Source organism: Camelina sativa, chromosome 19, assembly GCF_000633955.1.
Source record: "Camelina sativa cultivar DH55 chromosome 19, Cs, whole genome shotgun sequence".
Lineage (NCBI taxonomy): Eukaryota > Viridiplantae > Streptophyta > Magnoliopsida > Brassicales > Brassicaceae > Camelina > Camelina sativa.
The window spans coordinates 26,310,233-26,325,504 of NC_025703.1; the positions used below are offsets into that span (position 1 = coordinate 26,310,233).

The window sequence follows — 15,272 nt, forward strand, 5'->3', positions numbered from 1 at the left end:
GTTATGAGATGGGAATGTAGTAGTCATAAGAGTACAAACCGTGCATGTTCTGTCTTCCATACGGGTACGTCTGTGTTTATCTCCGGACGCAACATAGTCGGCAATGACGTAGTGAATTTGGATAACATGGATATTAGGTAACCCAGAATTTACGGTGATCATGTGAATGTCATGGTGGATTCTGTCATCCCAACCAACACTGAAATTCCCACATTTCATTGTTAGTATCTTAATGGGAGGTGCAACTGGGAAATTTGCTCCGAGAGCAATCACGGATGCCCACCAACTTGGTGTATTATCCATCTCCCTTGATCAAAAATTTCTTGCCAAGTTCATTCCCAAATAGTCGGGAACTTCTCCCCATAGAAGTTTCGAATCTCAGAGACATCGTCACGATAGAAAATCAAGAGAGATGAAAAAGAGATAAGGAAAAGTAAAGACAAAATTTTAGTCGCCGGTAAAATAAATATAACAAATAAATATTTTTTTCAACAATATATATGTTGTATATTACTTAGTAAAGTAAGAGTATTTATATTGATAGAAAATATTTTAAATTAAAATTCCGCTCTACAAATTCTAGTAATTTATATATTTAGTCTAGAACTCAACTTAATCCAATGGAAATAATTATAATTCAATAGTGTACATCTTTTGATAACTCAATCAAAGCCAGTGTTTGTTTAGCCGGTTACTGTAGTTTATTGGGCCAAAATTGTTATGGGGCCGAAATAACAGTTGGGGCGTTTACGAGGACCAATAACGAATTTTAATAAAAATGTTGAAAATAGCATTTGCGAGAGACAAACGCAGTGAAGTCTTTGTTTTTTCCTTAGGGTTTTAGATTTCCTCTCTCAGAGATTTTTATTTTTCTCGGAAAGCTTCAGAGGGATTTTTCAACTTCGGCAGCCATGGCGAGCACCAAAGTTCAAAGGATTATGACCCAGCCTATCGTACGTTTCTTCTTCTTCTTCGATCCCTTTTTCAATCTTTTTATCTCTTCGTTTACTGAAACCTAATTTTGGATTTTTTAATTTGCTTTCCGGTGGCTTCGTGGCGGCTCCAGAACTTGATTTTTAGGTTTCTTCAAAGTGTAAGCTCCTCAATTACTTCTGATTTGCTTTTTGGATTAGGTTATAAGTTCTTTCTTTTTGATTCGTGCTCTGGTCTTTTGCATTTTTGTGATGCAGAAAGCTAGGATCCAGATTTGGCTGTTTGAGCAGAAAGATTTGAGGATTGAAGGAAGAATCACTGTAAGTCATCTTATATTTGCTATGAATTTGTTGATGTTGAAGCATCATCATTAGCATGAGTTGATTTGATTCCTGGCTTTGTTTTTTTTGGATATTTGAGTTGGTTATGTATAACCTCCAGAAAGATTCAATAGATTTGGGTATTGGATTTGTTGACATTGATTGTTGTCACGGTTACTAGTGCACAAAGCACTGATGAGAGCCTGTGTGTAGAAGAGAAACTAGGTTGATTCTTAGGATTGGTCCACGCTTTATTATGACTCGGACTGCACCTTTATATTGTTATACTTGTACTCTTTTGGGGAGTTGTAATGGAAGCTGTTCATAGGGTTGAGTACATGTTAGTTCAGAGAACTTGAGATGTATGTTGTGTCATTCTCATTGGCTTTAAATTTTGGAGTTGCCTAGTTATTTTTGGTTGTTCCTTGTTTCAGTTTGTTGCTGTATACTTTTAATTGTTCCCTGAGGTAAGATTCAAGCTTTTCTTAGGTTAGTTCCATTAAAATCCAGAGAAGCGTGTGGATTTGTGATGGTGTTTTCTCATTGCCTTAAAACTTGGAGTTGTCTACTTGACTTTGGTTGTTCCTTGTTTCAATTTGTTTTCGTATACTTTTATTGTTCCCTGAGTTAAGATGAAGCTTTTATGAGGTTGATTCTGTGTTAATTAGGAGATACTTGAGATTTGTGAGGGTTTCACTTTAACCGGTTTTAAACATGGATATTTGTCTACTTGAATTTGGGTGTATTATTGATTCTTTGTTTCAATTACTCCGTTTTTGCAGGGTTTTGATGAATACATGAATCTGGTATTGGATGAAGCTGAAGAAGTAAGCATCAAGAAGAACACCAGGAAACCACTTGGTGAGATTGATTATCCTGAACTCTCTCTCTCTCTCTCTCTCTCTCTCTTTTATAACAAGTCTCGTTACATTTCTTGATCTGTTTGCTTATGGTTCGATACCTTGTGTTTATACCTATTTTCAGGAAGGATTCTACTCAAAGGAGACAACATAACTCTGATGATGAACACGTAAGTAACACAATCTCTACTTTGTCCTTTCTCTTTATGATGTAGCAACTTGATTTTTCAGATAACAAGAAATTTAAACACAATCCTCCTTTCTATGTGAACAGGGGAAAGTGATGTATGTCTAAACAAACTCTGTGGTGGATTCGTAGATCTCGGCTTTTCATTGACCTTCAAACTTATGTTAAATATGTGTTGAGTTCTTCCTCAGTTTAATTGGTACTTTGACTATGCTTTCTTTTCTTCAATGTCGTATTATATATTACAATGTAGTGAAACCTTTGAGATATCAAGGAGCTTGATTGAATCTAGTGGATTGGTTAAAACTTCGAAAGATGACCGTTTGTCCCTTTTGGTGTACTGTAATTTGGAGTTTTCTTTACTTGACGGCATAATATTAGTTTAGAGTATTGTAATAGATGAAAATAGAATTGCTTGATAATTCGTCAAGATGATTTGACTAAATTAAAAAGACCCACACCCTGTCGGTTCACCAAACAAACAAAAGTGACACAATTTTTAATCAAAATCAATTGGTTTAATTATTTTTTAATGTTTAAGCAAATCTTAGCTAAATTTATCCATCTGTTACATCGCAAACCGTATACATATTGCCATCTCTTGTACCAAGAAATGACATTTTTCTTGATTGTAGATAATATCCATGATTGTCGACATAATGTTAAATATTTTCTGACCGGCTTTTCATATAAATCTCCCTTCCTCCTAGCCTCCAATATCAGTGTGTCTCTCCAACATCCATATAATTGTTGCACTGGTTCTATTTTGGAATACCATATATATGGTAAATTACTAACCTCGTGTGCACTGATAATGGAGGCAAGTACGATTCCAAAACCAAGATCTCGTACTATTCTCCATGGTGGTTTCCACGGTGGTTTCTTCCAAAGCAAAGGCGTTAGGATTTGCCCCTGAAAATGCATAAGTATGAAACAACGGCCGATGGAATATGAATCCATGGGAAAGACAACGCCGGATGTAACCGGAAGAACACCACCAATGGTTAGACGAGTAAACGAATCATCATCGAACGAAAGATAACACCTTTGTTGAGAGGGACAATGGACGAGAGAAAAATTTATCCATATTTGCTTCTTCTTCTTCCAAGTCGAAGTTGAAATAGTTCCCCAAATTTCTGGAATATTTTGATATCTGAAATTTTGGGGGAAAAAAGGTTTTGATTGGTAAAAGGGAAGCAAATGGAATCAATTCGTTTAAGGTGATTCTCAACCTAATCATGGGGAAGCCTGCAAATTACTCCGTTGGGAATATGTCGGTGGACAATTGCTTCACCGGAAAAAATAAGAGCAGTTACTAGACCCAAGAGACGCCATAAAGGATAAATCTCGAAGGAGAGAGAACAGAGCATTTTGTTTTTTTTTTCCGACCCCGGGTGTGGGTCATTCTCAGGCTCAAGTAGATTGAAGTTAATTTTATTTTAATAGACCAATCAGAATAATCCCTTAACATAGAGAAGGATTTTATACTAAAAAAATTTCTATACAAAGTTAACATAGAAATGCAGAAATCTATATGATGAACTTTTAACCTTTCCATTGCAATTAGATTTTTTTTATTCATGTAATCTATATTATAACCCATGTTGTAACCCATGTTGAAGCTTATCCTTAATCTTGCTATTGGTGAAATGATGTGGTTGTGGTACTATTATAATCCTTTTTATGAAAAAAGATACAAATAAATTGGTCTTTATACAAAACTAGCATAAAGAATTATTATTTAATCATCAACTTTAGAATATGGCATGTGCTAAAAATACATACACTAGCCGCCGGCCCGAGACTGTCGTCCAATAAGTAAGCAGCAAAGTGACGGCAATTTAAAGCCTAGTGTGGTCTTGTCCGCACGGGATAATTGTCTTAAAATTACTAAAACAAGTCAAAGTACTCAACTAATCACAAAACTAGACAAGTGCTTCAAGTAAAATTAATTTTTGATCTCTCTCTCTCTCTTCTTCAATCCAAAACACCATTTTTTGAGGTATTTTTTCTCTCTCCTTCGGATCGAGTTTTACAAGTTTGTCTTCGGGTTTCTTCGAGAAGCTTAAGTATAAATCATAAATCTTGCTTGGTGGGTTTGATTTGTCGTGGTAAAGTGTTGATTTTTTTTTTTTTTAGTTTGAAAAACAAAGTTTGAGAGCTAGATTTGTGATTATTTTTATTCTGAGTTGTTCAAGTGTTTTTACTTGCATCGTTCTTTACAGATCGGAGCTTCTAGCAGAGGAGAAAAATGCAGACGAGGTATATGGAGAGGACTAATAGTATGAGAGAGAAGAGAAAATTGGAAGAAGATGATAATCAGCAGCAGCAGCCTGAGCGTAAAAGGCCAGCTCTTGCAAGGTAATTTGTGTTTATGCTTTGTAATCTTAGAAGATGTCTGGCTTTGTTAAATCTGCAATTGATTGCAAGCGTCAGGGGATTTGTAGTCGTATAATTGAAAAAGGGGTTTTATGTATATTGTTTGTCTGTGGATTTGAGAAAGTTATGTATGTTATTTGCAGTGTAATTGTGGAAGCCTTGAAGATGGATAGTTTACAGAGGCTTTGTTCGTCTTTGGAACCGATTCTTCGCCGTGTGGTAAGCTTAATAAGGCTTGTTTACATGTCTTTTGGTGGAGCGTTTCTCTGTCTGGCTTACTGATTTGTTTTGTGGGCATTGTTAAACAGGTAAGTGAAGAGGTGGAGCGGGCATTGGCGAAACTAGGCCCTGCAAGACTTAGTGAAAGGTAACATATGATATAACAGTTGGGGGAAAAGATAAAATTGGTAGTTGGAGTAGTTTGTTTTTCTAATGCTCGAGTTCGCAGGTCGTCTCCTAAGCGAATTGAAGGTATCGGTGGAAGGAACTTGCAGCTGCAATTCAGGTCTAGATTGTCTGTTCCTTTGTTTACTGGAGGGAAGATAGAAGGGGAGCAAGGTGCTGCAATCCATGTTGTACTGTTGGATATGAACACTGGACATGTATTGACAGTAGGACCTGAAGCTTCTGCAAAGCTCGATGTTGTTGTCCTTGACGGTGATTTCAACACTGAAGATGATGAAGGTTGGACTGAAGAAGAATTTGAGGGTCATTTGGTGAAAGAGCGTCAAGGAAAGAGGCCTCTCTTGACCGGTGACGTGCAGGTGACGTTAAAAGAAGGTGTGGGAACACTAGGGGAACTTATCTTTACAGACAATTCGAGTTGGATAAGATGCAGGAAATTCAGACTAGGTTTAAAGGTCTCTTCTGGTTACTGTGAGGGGATGCGTGTACGCGAGGCAAAGACAGAAGCTTTTACCGTGAAGGACCATCGTGGAGAGTGTAAGTTATTGCTTTCATTCTTTCCAATTTCTATCCTGTGATATTAAAATTGCCATTGATTTATCTGACTCTTTGTTTTCCTACAGTGTACAAGAAACATTACCCACCTGCATTGGATGATGAGGTTTGGAGGTTGGAAAAGATTGGAAAGGACGGGGCTTTCCATAAGAAACTCAATAAAGCAGGAATATACAATGTTAAAGAATTCTTGCGTCTAATGGTCAAAGACTCTCAGAAACTGAGAACTGTGAGTGCACGATTCCACTATCTAGTATATTAACAAGATGTTGAAATGGTCATCATGATGACTCTTACTTTTATCTTCAGATTCTTGGAAGTGGCATGTCAAACAGGATGTGGGAGACACTTGCGGAGCATTCCAAGACATGTGTCTTGAGTGAAATGCTTTACGTCTACTATCCTGAGGACTCAGTTGGTGTTGTTTTTAACAATATATACGAGTTTAGTGGTCTTATATCAGGGAAGCAGTATTACTCTGCTGATTCACTTTCTGACAATCAAAAGGTATGTTTGTTGGGTCTTCTGCTTCATATAGATTCATTCACACTTGCTTCGTCTATTGGAAAATAGTAAAAGGTTATATATATAATGCAGGGTTACGTTGATGGACTGGTGAGGAAAGCCTATGAAAACTGGGATCAGGTTATTGAGTATGACAGCAAGTCACTTATGAACTTCAATCAAGTTGGCAAAACAGATGCTATAGATTACTCTATGCCAGTTTCAGTTCCAAGCCAACCATCTACATCTTATTCAGACGTAACTGTCGAAGGTAGAGCCACAAATATCAAATCTTATTTTTCTTTGGTGTGAACCGAATTTAACAGTCATTCATTTGGGGGTTTTACAGCATCAGTGTACAACCAAAGTCCAGCTTCAAGTTTCCCGGGTCAGTCTCAGCTAGCTGATACTACTACATACATGCACTTTGGAAACTCTTCATTTGCACCACAAGACCAGCTAATTAACAACACAAATGAATCACAAAGCATGATTAATAACAACGGTGGTGTGAGATTGGCGTTTGGTGCAGCGACAGGATCCCAAAACCAACAACTGGTTCAGCCTCCTCCTCCTGAGATTAACTCTTACAATGATTGGTCAAATACATGCAACAGAGGAGTTGATGGATTCTTATCAGAAGAAGAGATTAGGGCTAGAAGTAACGAAATGCTGGAGAACGATGATATGCAGCAACTGTTGAGACTCTTTAGCATGAATGGTGGTGACCAGCAAACTCAAATGAACATGGGAGAAGATGGGTTTGGGTTCCACACTTTTGGTGAGACGTCAATGGCTGATTACGAAGAGGACCGTTCAAACTCGGGAAAGGCTGTTGTGGGATGGCTAAAGATCAAAGCAGCCATGAGATGGGGCTTCTTCATCAGAAGGAAAGCCGCACAGAGACGGGCACAGATTGTTCAACTTGATGACGACGACGAACAATAGGGTTCTGGAAGAAGGAAGAGAGACATAAATCTGAAGGTTTCATTTCTGATGATGGTTTTCTTTTAACAGTTTCCCAGAAAAAGAAGTCTTTTGTTTTGGTTTCTTCTTCTTGTGGAGCTTCTTCTTCATTTTGTATAGTATAAAGCTTTGTTCTCTTCTTGTTTGTGCTTATATATGTAATCTCTCTCTTCTTGACCAAGCTTTTTCAAGAACTAAAAACAAAACCTGATGTAATTCTGTTGCATAATCTCTCTGTTGTGTTTCTTTGTGTATGTTTGATAATATTTATTTAAAAATATTTTTTTGTGTGGAGGATTTCATCTATTTTAGCTCTCTGAATTGCTAACCCCGTAAAAAGTGGATAGCTTCAAGAAATATGAATCATCTATATATACATTTTTTAAATACATTTTGTGTTTTATCTTTTATTTGTACTTATTTACAAAGTTCATTCCTAAAAAATTTTCAAAAATATCACTACTTCAGATTTTTTCCTAAATATTTTACATTCCATTCCAACAAAAAAAATTACTGTAAAATCAATATGGAAATAGAAACTATAGTATATTTAACCACATCTTCAATTGTGTTTTGAAGATATTCTATCTCTTAATCATTTGGAAACAAAAAAAACAACAATTTGATTTCTATTTTGTTTTCTAAAACCTGTGAGCTTTGATTCTTAAGACAAGAAGAACTTCGATTCACATTTATTTAAATATTATAATTAATCTATATAAACTTAATAAAATTTTAAAATATTACGAATATGTAAAATTAAATAAGTTTAAACTATATAATATGGTTATATAGTAAATAGTTATAAAAAGGACATGTTGGAATTAATAAAATATCATTAAATTTGTGCTAACACGGGTTAAATCCTCATTTTATTATTTGTCAACACTATTCATATTAGAATATTTGACATAGAAAATTAAGTTAATTTAACTAAGATTGTGTAAAATAATTATATCATTAAGAATAATGTGATTTAATCATAGCATATAAATGACTTATAATGTATTTAGATCCTTTATTTTTCTGTTATAATAATTAAAAATCAAAATAGAATCTCAAATACTAAACAAAACAAACTAAATATAACAAACAAATGGTCATGAAATATATTACGGGTTAAAAATTAATATAAACAATTAGCCGCACAAACGGCCAGGAAATTTAGCGATTTCTCTATTTGATGGATTTAATAAAAATATAAAATATAAATAATAATAAAAAGTTATATACACAAAACAAAAAACTCCAAATACACACATGAAAATTAAGTTTGTTTTCTTTCCTTTAAAAAGAAACAAAACATTGCAATTTTCTAGTTTAAGAACAAATATGTAGTACTATTATGTTTGTATCCTTCATCGCCGTTTTTGACATTTTTTCTTGAATAAATATTATCTACAATATTAGTTAATGTTCTCTCTGTTCTAATATATAAAATGTTTTAGGTTTTCTCCTTGGACAATTCTTTGGTTCACCCCTCTTGATTAAGGAAATAAATTATTAATTAAAGAAACAAAATTTGTATTTCATTCAATTTTAAAGTTATTAATTCTAAACATTATATTATAGTTTTTAATTATAACATCTAAATCCAAATTGCTTTTTTATAAACCCAAAACGACATATAATTTTGTTTAATTGTGTAATCTAAACCCTAACCACTCATTTATAAACCCAAACCGACATTTTTTTAATTATAAAATCTAAACCCTAACCACTCTTTTATAAACCCAAATCGACATATAAATTTGTTTGAATGTAAAATCTAAAGCCTAACCATTCTTTTGTAAACCCAAACCGACATATAATTTTGTTTAATTATAAAATATAAATCCTAACCACTATTTTTTAAACCCAAATCCACATATAATTTTGTTTAATTGTAAAATCTAAACCCTAATCACTATTTTGTAAACCCAAACCCATATATAATTTTGTTTAATTGTAAAATCTACACTCTAACCAATTTTTTTTTATAAACCCAAACCGACCTAATTTCCTTATTAAAAAAATCTTTCCTTAATTTGTTTTGTCTTTTCATTTTATTTTTGATATATTTTATTAATTTGTTTTGTCTTTTCATATTTTATTAATATGATATATTTTATTTTTGATATATTTTATTTTGTTTTGTCTTTTCATTAATATATTTTATTTTATTAATATGATATTGATATATTTTTAATATGATTTGTTTTGATATATTTTTGTTTTGTCTTTTCATTGTATTTTGATTAGTTAGTTAAGAGGGAATGAATAAAAGATATTGGGGTGAACCCAATATTTTTTCTTTCTCCTTTGTTTCATTTTATTAGATTTTCTCAAATTTTTATGCACAATTTATATTAATTTAATAATTTATGACTATATACAGTTATACTATGCATTATTTTTTATAGTGTTTGAATTTTTATAAATCATAAAATATTTTTTATTTCTGCTTTTAGAAAAGAAAAAAAACTCTTATATACTGAGACTGATAAAATAAATTGAAATTCATTATTGTAACAAAATAAAATATATACACAAAATAAAACTATATAATTAAAAAAAAAAAAAGTTCCTTTCTCTCTTAATCTTCACATCAATTCTTTCAACTTTTTGACGAAAACAGTTTCGCCTATCGCCGATTAGTGAGTTCCAAAAACTTTCCGATAATTTTGAAGGTTTCCTTGTTTGATTTTTGTCTGCAATTCGTAAGAATCTTGTGATTTGTTCGTCAATCAATCAAGAGAAAAAAAAAAAAAGAAAAACAATGTTGGACTTAGAAAAATTCTAACTTATTTCGCTAATTTTGTTTTTGGGATTTTCAGGAAATAGAAATCATATTGCATACCATGTGTTCGATGTAATGATTGAAAGAGATTACTCTTTGCTGTTTGAAGGAGCTCAATTGTGGTAATTGTTAGGTTTTAGAGGCAGCGAAAGCCAGAAAAAAAAAAAAACGAAGATTTTGATAATTTTGGCAACTTGATTCAATGGAAGAAGACGAGGATCAGTTTCTGTTGAGTAGCTTAGGTGTGACTTCGGCCAATCCTGAAGATTTAGAACAGACGATACTCGATGAGGTAATCTTTTGCTCATTCGTTTTCCATTGTTTAAGGGTTTTAGGATTTTATGCAAATTTGTATCTAAAGGTTGTTATCATATATATACTCTTTGGTTAGGCAACGAAGAAACTAGATCACGATGAAGGTGGGAGTGTGGAGGAGCAGTCTATCAAGAAGAATCTTGAAGGAAGCAATCAGCTTCCATCCAGCCAGAACGAGCTTTTGAATAAACTGAGGGCTGTTAAGTTTGAGATTGATGCTGTTGCTTCAACTGTTGAGCATGTGGATGAGGTTGCAAATGAAAATGGCTTATTACAGAAACATGATGATGAATCAGATGTTCACGGGTTGCATAGTGGTTCTGTACTACAGCATGCTCTTGCCACAGACCGTCTAAGAAGTCTTAAAAAGAGAAAATTTCAACTAGAAAAAGAATTTGCTGCTCTACATGGTCAGAGTGCGTCTACTAGTAGTGCTGATCGAGAGAATCTTCTGCGAGAACTGGTGAAGGAGAAGAAGACGAAGAAGCCTAGTCTCAAGAGGAAACTGGTAGAGACTCGGAAACCAAGCAGAAGAGATGGGAAGAAGGTGAAAGTAGTCTCCTTTCATGAGGACACAGATTTTGATGCTATTTTCGAAGCAGCTTCAGCAGGTTTTGTTGAAACGGTATGTCCACCTTGTCTTCTAAAGGTTTATATAATTCACTGTGAGATTATGCTCTTTATATGTGGGTCTACTGGGTATGGACAATGCATATATGATAAGACAGTGACTAATTTCAAAGGTATTCTTGTCTAGGAAAGAGATGAATTGGTGAGAAAAGGAATTTTAACTCCGTTTCACAAGCTCGACGGTTTTGAACGCCGACTTCAACAACCTGGACCGTCAAACTCGCGCAACCTACCTGAAGGAGACCACGAAAATGAGGACTCTGGAAGTATTGATAGAGCTGTCCAATCAATGTCGCTGGCTGCAAAGGCTCGCCCTACAACCATGCTACTTGATGCAGAAGACTTGCCAAAGCTTGAACCAAACCCTGCTCCTTTTAGAAGGCTAAGAAAGCTTTACAAGACTCATGATTCTTCGGATAATGAAGCAAAGAAAAGTAAAGCTGGGAAGAAGAGAAAAAAGAAGCGGCCTTTGCCTGAAAGTAAATGGAGAAAGCGAATCTCTCGTGAAGACTCTAGTCTTCAAGAAAGTGGTATGACTGATGTTAATGAAATTACGTCTACTTACAGGTTGCCTGTTTGGGACCTTTAATTAAATTTAATGGCTATTAATTGGAGCGAATGCTTTGGGAAACGTTAAGAATGTGATATTAGATCTTCCATGTTTAGATATTACATGTTATGAATGCATTACTTTGAAGTGTAAGTCCTAACAGTTTCTAACAATGTTAAGCATATGCTATTTTTTCTCACTTGAGTTTATGTAAAGTTACAGTTTTGATGTTGATTTTTCGTTGCTATTTTTCAGAAGATGGAGGGAGAATCTTGGCCACTTCCAGTTGTGAGGAAGAAGACCTAGATGATCTTGATGATGCAGATGACAACGAAACATCTTCTATACAGCTTGAAGGTGGATTAAACATTCCTCAATGCATATTTCGTAATCTTTTTGAGTACCAAAGAGTAGGGGTGCAATGGCTTTGGGAACTTCACTGCCAAAGGGCTGGTGGCATTATCGGGGACGAGATGGGTCTTGGTAAAACTGTGCAAGTCTTATCTTTTCTTGGATCCTTGCATTTCAGTAAGATGTACAAACCAAGTATTATCATATGCCCTGTTACGCTATTGCGTCAATGGAGAAGAGAAGCACAGAAATGGTATCCAGATTTTCACGTGGAACTACTCCATGACTCAGCAAAAGATTCTGGGAATGGCAAAGGACAAGGCAAGGCCTCTGAAAGCGATTACGACAGTGAGTGTTCAGTCGATAGTGATCATGAACAAAAAAGGTCCAAGAACACCAAGAAATGGGATTCTTTGATAAACCGGGTCCTAAATTCTGAGTCGGGGCTCCTCATCACCACATATGAGCAATTGAGGCTGCAGGGTGAGAAGCTGCTCAATATTGAATGGGGTTATGCAGTATTGGACGAAGGCCATCGGATCCGGAACCCAAATTCTGATATTACTTTGGTGTGCAAACAGTTACAGACCGTCCATCGAATAATTATGACTGGGGCACCAATCCAGAATAAACTAACAGAACTCTGGTCCTTGTTCGATTTTGTTTTCCCGGGAAAACTGGGTGTCCTGCCCGTGTTTGAAGCAGAGTTTTCTGTTCCCATAACAGTGGGTGGCTATGCCAATGCTTCTCCCTTACAAGTGTCGACTGCCTATAGGTAATTACATGGTCGTTCTTTTGAATCATGTACTTATCTCGTCACAGTTTGTGTTCTAACAATTCTTGACAATGTGCAGGTGTGCTGTTGTTCTTCGTGATATGATCATGCCTTACCTCCTCCGCCGCATGAAGGCCGATGTGAACGCACATCTTACAAAAAAGACTGAACACGTTCTCTTTTGCAGCCTCACTGTGGAGCAGCGATCTACCTACAGGGCGTTCCTTGCGAGCTCCGAAGTAGAAGAGATCTTTGATGGCAACAAGAATTCGCTTTATGGGATTGATGTGATGCGTAAGATATGCAACCACCCTGATCTACTTGAGAGAGAACATTCTCATCAGAACCCAGATTATGGGAACCCAGAACGCAGTGGGAAGATGAAGGTTGTTGCAGAAGTGCTTAAGGTCTGGAAACAGCAAGGACACCGTGTACTTTTGTTTTCACAGACTCAGCAAATGCTGGACATCCTCGAGAGCTTCTTGGTTGCAAATGAGTATAGTTACCGGAGGATGGATGGTCTTACACCAGTGAAACAGAGAATGGCTTTAATTGATGAGTTTAATAATTCAGATGATGTGTTTGTTTTCGTTCTGACGACGAAGGTGGGTGGTTTGGGAACAAATTTGACTGGTGCGAACAGGGTCATTATCTTTGACCCGGATTGGAACCCCTCAAATGATATGCAGGTAATGTTTTGATTTCAAATGTCGCAGATTCAGTGTTTGAAAAACATGTCATGGCCTTAAATAATAGTCATTTTTCCGCTTTTTTGGTCAGGCTAGGGAACGTGCATGGCGTATTGGGCAGAAGAAGGATGTTACCATTTACAGATTGATCACTCGAGGCACAATTGAGGAGAAGGTATATCATAGACAGATTTATAAACATTTTCTCACCAATAAGATATTGAAGAATCCACAACAAAGAAGATTCTTCAAAGCTCGGGATATGAAAGATCTTTTCATCTTGAAAGATGATGGCGATAGCAACGCCTCCACGGAAACCTCTAACATCTTCAGTCAGCTGGCTGAAGAGATAAACATCGTAGGAGTTCAATCAGACAATACTGCAGAGGGATCCTCAGAGCAAGCAGATGTGGATACGACTGATAAAACTGGTGAAGCTATGGATGAAGAGACAAATATCTTAAAGAGTCTCTTTGACGCACATGGAATACATGTAAGTACATTAATTATTGCTCATGGAAGCTTCTTCTCCGACTTACTTTTACTAAGTACATTAATTATTGCTCACTCTCCTACAATTGTTAACACAGAGTGCTGTGAATCACGACGCCATTATGAATGCAAACGACGAGGAAGAGAAGATGAGACTTGAACACCAAGCATCTCAAGTGGCACGAAGAGCTGCGGAAGCGTTGAGGCAATCACGAATGCTGCGTAGCCGGGAAAGCATCTCAGTGCCCACATGGACGGGAAGATCTGGTTGTGCAGGTGCTCCATCATCTGTACGGAGGAGATTTGGATCAACTGTCAATTCCCGGTTAACCCAGACTGGAGACAAACCATCAGTGATCAAGAACGGAATCAGTGCGGGTCTATCTTCAGGAAAAGCACCAACTTCTGCAGAGCTTCTCAACAGAATCCGCGGAAGCAGAGAACAAGCCATTGGCGTTGGCAATGAGTCTTCATTAACGTCTTCCTCGGGTTCAAGCAGCAGAGTTGGTTCATTGCAGCCCGAGGTCCTGATCAGACAGATATGCAGTTTCGTACAGAGAAAAGGTGGAAGTGCGGACACGACCAGCATCGTCAACCATTTCAGGGATAGCGTTTCTTGTGATGACAAGCCGTTGTTTAAGAATCTCTTGAGGGAAATTGCCACGCTTGAGAAGAACCAAAATAGATCGTTTTGGGTCCTCAAATCAGAGTATAAAGACTAAAAAAAAGAAGTTTTGGATGTCTGTACTGTTCCAGACTGAAGATGGAGAAGGCGACATTAGTATCCCCTTATTCTTTATTACCAAGCTGACGCTTTTCTTAAATTTCTCCCATTTTTTTTACCACCAAAGTCACTTACACTTCCAATTCAAAGTGTACTTTTTTTTTTGTAACATATGATGCCAAAATATATAAAGGAGGAAAAATCTTTAGTAGAGTTAACAAAACGGCCAATGTAGATTACTAGTCTGTAGTACCAAAGTTCATATCCAAGTCGTCTGTATCATATACAGACGTATCTGTTGAAAGTAGAGGTTTCATTAGCTGGTCCCTTCATTAGCCACAGTATCAATTCTTTTTTTCTAACCGAGCAAATTTATTCTGAACCAATCGAGTTTGGTTTGATTTGGTTATCAATTTGGAACCGTACTTCAGATTCTATGCGTTGTTGATTCATCATCATCAAATATTTGGTATCTGACTAAAATACCCTTATTACTGTGAAGATATACAAGAAGCCCTATCTCTCTCTCTCTCTGTGATCATCAGATAACAAACCAACCACTCAGGAGAACAATATCGCCGGGGGGCATCTCCTCCATCACCGTCGTTCGTGCCTATCTTCGCTGCTGCCTTTGCTTCGCAGCGGTGAGTTTTATAATTTCTTGTATTCGCCTTCGTCTTTTATGATCCTGCTTATTGTTATTTTGGTTATCTTCTTCGATCGGTGAACAATTTCACTTTTTGAAAAAATTGGGGAAAACTTAGAATTTACGTAAGATCTGTTGGTTAAAAGAAGCTGATATTGAGAAATTTTTTTATTATTTTTGGTTGATCTCGATCGATGGTTTGATGATCTGTA

At 36.1% G+C, this 15,272-nt stretch overlaps 4 protein-coding genes across 8 annotated transcripts in view; all 4 read left to right on the plus strand.

Annotated features, from left to right (window-relative positions):
- LOC104767242 (small nuclear ribonucleoprotein E-like) lies at positions 815 to 2,614 on the plus strand. Its single transcript, XM_010491287.2, has 6 exons — positions 815 to 953; positions 1,067 to 1,093; positions 1,191 to 1,253; positions 2,036 to 2,114; positions 2,238 to 2,283; positions 2,388 to 2,614. Exons 1-6 carry the CDS (start codon positions 912 to 914, stop codon positions 2,395 to 2,397), a joined length of 267 nt encoding a protein of 88 aa, XP_010489589.1. The 5' UTR covers positions 815 to 911; the 3' UTR covers positions 2,398 to 2,614.
- LOC104767243 (calmodulin-binding protein 60 C-like) lies at positions 4,201 to 7,403 on the plus strand. 3 transcript variants are annotated; one of them, XM_010491290.2, is made up of 9 exons: positions 4,201 to 4,302; positions 4,526 to 4,661; positions 4,823 to 4,898; positions 4,988 to 5,046; positions 5,128 to 5,621; positions 5,708 to 5,868; positions 5,949 to 6,146; positions 6,237 to 6,414; positions 6,493 to 7,403. In XM_010491290.2, exons 2-9 carry the CDS (start codon positions 4,552 to 4,554, stop codon positions 7,089 to 7,091), a joined length of 1,875 nt encoding a protein of 624 aa, XP_010489592.1. In that variant the 5' UTR covers positions 4,201 to 4,302; positions 4,526 to 4,551; the 3' UTR covers positions 7,092 to 7,403. The 3 variants fall into 3 exon arrangements, with proteins under 3 accessions (XP_010489592.1, XP_010489590.1, XP_010489591.1); XM_010491288.2 differs by having other exon boundaries at positions 4,207 to 4,411; XM_010491289.2 differs by having other exon boundaries at positions 4,207 to 4,392.
- On the plus strand, positions 9,651 to 14,631 carry LOC104767245 (protein CHROMATIN REMODELING 8). Of its 3 annotated transcripts, none has more exons than XM_010491292.1 (8): positions 9,651 to 9,745; positions 9,926 to 10,180; positions 10,280 to 10,828; positions 10,961 to 11,363; positions 11,639 to 12,509; positions 12,589 to 13,198; positions 13,290 to 13,691; positions 13,789 to 14,631. In XM_010491292.1, exons 2-8 carry the CDS (start codon positions 10,091 to 10,093, stop codon positions 14,410 to 14,412), a joined length of 3,549 nt encoding a protein of 1,182 aa, XP_010489594.1. In that variant the 5' UTR covers positions 9,651 to 9,745; positions 9,926 to 10,090; the 3' UTR covers positions 14,413 to 14,631. The 3 variants fall into 3 exon arrangements, with proteins under 3 accessions (XP_010489594.1, XP_010489593.1, XP_019096130.1); XM_010491291.2 differs by having other exon boundaries at positions 9,679 to 9,808; XM_019240585.1 differs by having other exon boundaries at positions 9,717 to 9,745; positions 9,998 to 10,180.
- Positions 14,943 to 15,272, plus strand: part of LOC104767246 (signal recognition particle receptor subunit beta-like) — a gene marked incomplete in the record, with an annotated part of 2,228 nt that continues 1,898 nt past the window's right edge. The window contains 1 exon segment of the mRNA XM_010491295.2: positions 14,943 to 15,058.

Coding starts and splice junctions, on each gene's coding strand:
- LOC104767242 (XM_010491287.2), top strand. CDS start 912: ATGGCGAGCACCAAAGTTCAAAGGATTATGACCCAGCCTATC. Junction 1,094..1,190: donor TTTTTAGGTTTCTTCAAAGT/GTAAGCTCCTCA, acceptor TTTGTGATGCAG/AAAGCTAGGATCCAGATTTG. Junction 1,254..2,035: donor GGATTGAAGGAAGAATCACT/GTAAGTCATCTT, acceptor CCGTTTTTGCAG/GGTTTTGATGAATACATGAA.
- LOC104767243 (XM_010491290.2), top strand. CDS start 4,552: ATGCAGACGAGGTATATGGAGAGGACTAATAGTATGAGAGAGAAGAGA. Junction 4,899..4,987: donor AACCGATTCTTCGCCGTGTG/GTAAGCTTAATA, acceptor ATTGTTAAACAG/GTAAGTGAAGAGGTGGAGCG. Junction 6,147..6,236: donor CACTTTCTGACAATCAAAAG/GTATGTTTGTTG, acceptor TATATAATGCAG/GGTTACGTTGATGGACTGGT.
- LOC104767245 (XM_010491292.1), top strand. CDS start 10,091: ATGGAAGAAGACGAGGATCAGTTTCTGTTGAGTAGCTTAGGTGTGACT. Junction 10,829..10,960: donor CAGCAGGTTTTGTTGAAACG/GTATGTCCACCT, acceptor ATTCTTGTCTAG/GAAAGAGATGAATTGGTGAG. Junction 13,199..13,289: donor ACCCCTCAAATGATATGCAG/GTAATGTTTTGA, acceptor TTTTTTGGTCAG/GCTAGGGAACGTGCATGGCG.